Source organism: Aplysia californica, unplaced genomic scaffold (assembly GCF_000002075.1).
Source record: "Aplysia californica isolate F4 #8 unplaced genomic scaffold, AplCal3.0 scaffold00180, whole genome shotgun sequence".
Classification (NCBI taxonomy): Eukaryota; Metazoa; Mollusca; class Gastropoda; order Aplysiida; family Aplysiidae; genus Aplysia; species Aplysia californica.
In genome coordinates, this window is record NW_004797450.1 from 361,824 (window position 1) to 363,360 (window position 1,537).

General features: G+C 43.2%; 1 protein-coding gene across 1 annotated transcript in view; it reads left to right on the forward strand.

The window, feature by feature from the left end:
• Positions 1–384: 384 nt before the first annotated feature.
• The window catches only part of LOC101856804 (ankyrin-3), a gene marked incomplete in the record, with an annotated part of 34,960 nt that continues 33,807 nt past the window's right edge, over positions 385–1,537 (forward strand). The window contains 1 exon segment of the mRNA XM_005098336.3: positions 385–587. Within this exon segment, the coding sequence (XP_005098393.2) occupies positions 446–587 (142 nt within the window).

A 1,537-nucleotide genomic window follows, 5' to 3' on the forward strand; every position in this document is an offset into this window, starting at 1 on the left:
AGAAAGGGCCGCGGTATCTGCCAGCCAATGAGGGAGCTAGCTGCTGGGATTCATTTACGTTTCCCATCGCACTCCCCCGTTCTATGACCCATCCACCCTTGACGGAGAGAGAGAGAGAGAGAGAGAGAGAGAGAGAGAGAGAGAGAGAGAGAGAGAGAGAGAGAGAGAGAGAGAGAGAGAGAGAGAGAGAGAGGGGAGAGAGAGCGAGAGAGAGAGAGAGAGAGAGAGAGAGAGAGAGAGAGAGAGAGAGAGAGAGAGAGAGAGAGAGAGAGAGAGAGAGAGAGAGAGAGAGCGAGCGAGCTGTACGGCGTTGTCCTCACGAGAAAGTGCAGAAGCCCCTCCCTCCCTTCCATCCCGTCGGATGTCAGACCGTGCGATCAAAATTTACATTCACTACTTTGACGGGTTGATTCTAATTTCGTTCATACGTGACACAGCCGTTCACATGACAGGAGGAGATGTCTGGATAGCGGGCTGTGCGAATGCTCCGCGGTTGAAATTTTCTTGTTCGGAAGGAGTATTAAGAATGTCCGTCGAGACGTCGATAGTGAGTTCGACCGTGCCATCAACGACTTCTCCTTGTCAGAGTGAGTGAAGGTTTATCAGAGATCCAGATCTACCAACACGTGGATGTTGTTGGGTTGTTGTTTTTCTCTCGTGTTTTTAAAAAAAATGTTTTTATTTAAATTAATCATCCTTTTTTAGTTTTAAATCTGGACATCTTACAAGCCCGCCTCTTCAAACATACGAACTAATTTGAACATCAGTCCCTCTCACAATACTTGTAGTACAATATTCCTTTTTTGTGAGTTCTGAGATGCGGTATGTTACGAGCATGCATGTTCATATGATATATACCGACAAACGTTTCGAATTGTCAGCCGTTCTCATAGTCAGTCTAACATAGTATAAAAATTGTAGCATACAGGTACATGCATATTCTTGTACAAACACATACGCACACTCGCACACACGAAGACGCACACAGGCACGCACACACACACTCGCGGGTACGCACATACACACACTCACAAACACGCACGCACACACATACACACACGCACACACACACACACACACACACACACACACACACACACACACACACACACACACACACTCACACGGACACACGCTCACACGGACACACAAGCACCCAAGCGCTCTGTTCCGACTTCTACGAACAGCTTACAGTAAAATGTAAAATTAATGTCTTCGCTTCCATAATTGTCCGAATCGGAATGCTACCCAGAGAACCGACACAAATGCCTTCACCCATAAAAATCGTGCATATTATATATATATATATATATATATATATATATATATATATATAATGTAAAATCGTCATCATCATCATCAAAGTGCCAGACCTGCTACAAACAGGGGCGATCACGGCACTCGATGCATTTCTTTGCTCGGATACATTATCGTAATCCTTCTCCGTGGGTATATATTTTCATATACTTTTGTAATGATATTAATACATGTAATGATAAAAATAATGATAATAATAATAAAATAATAATAATAATAA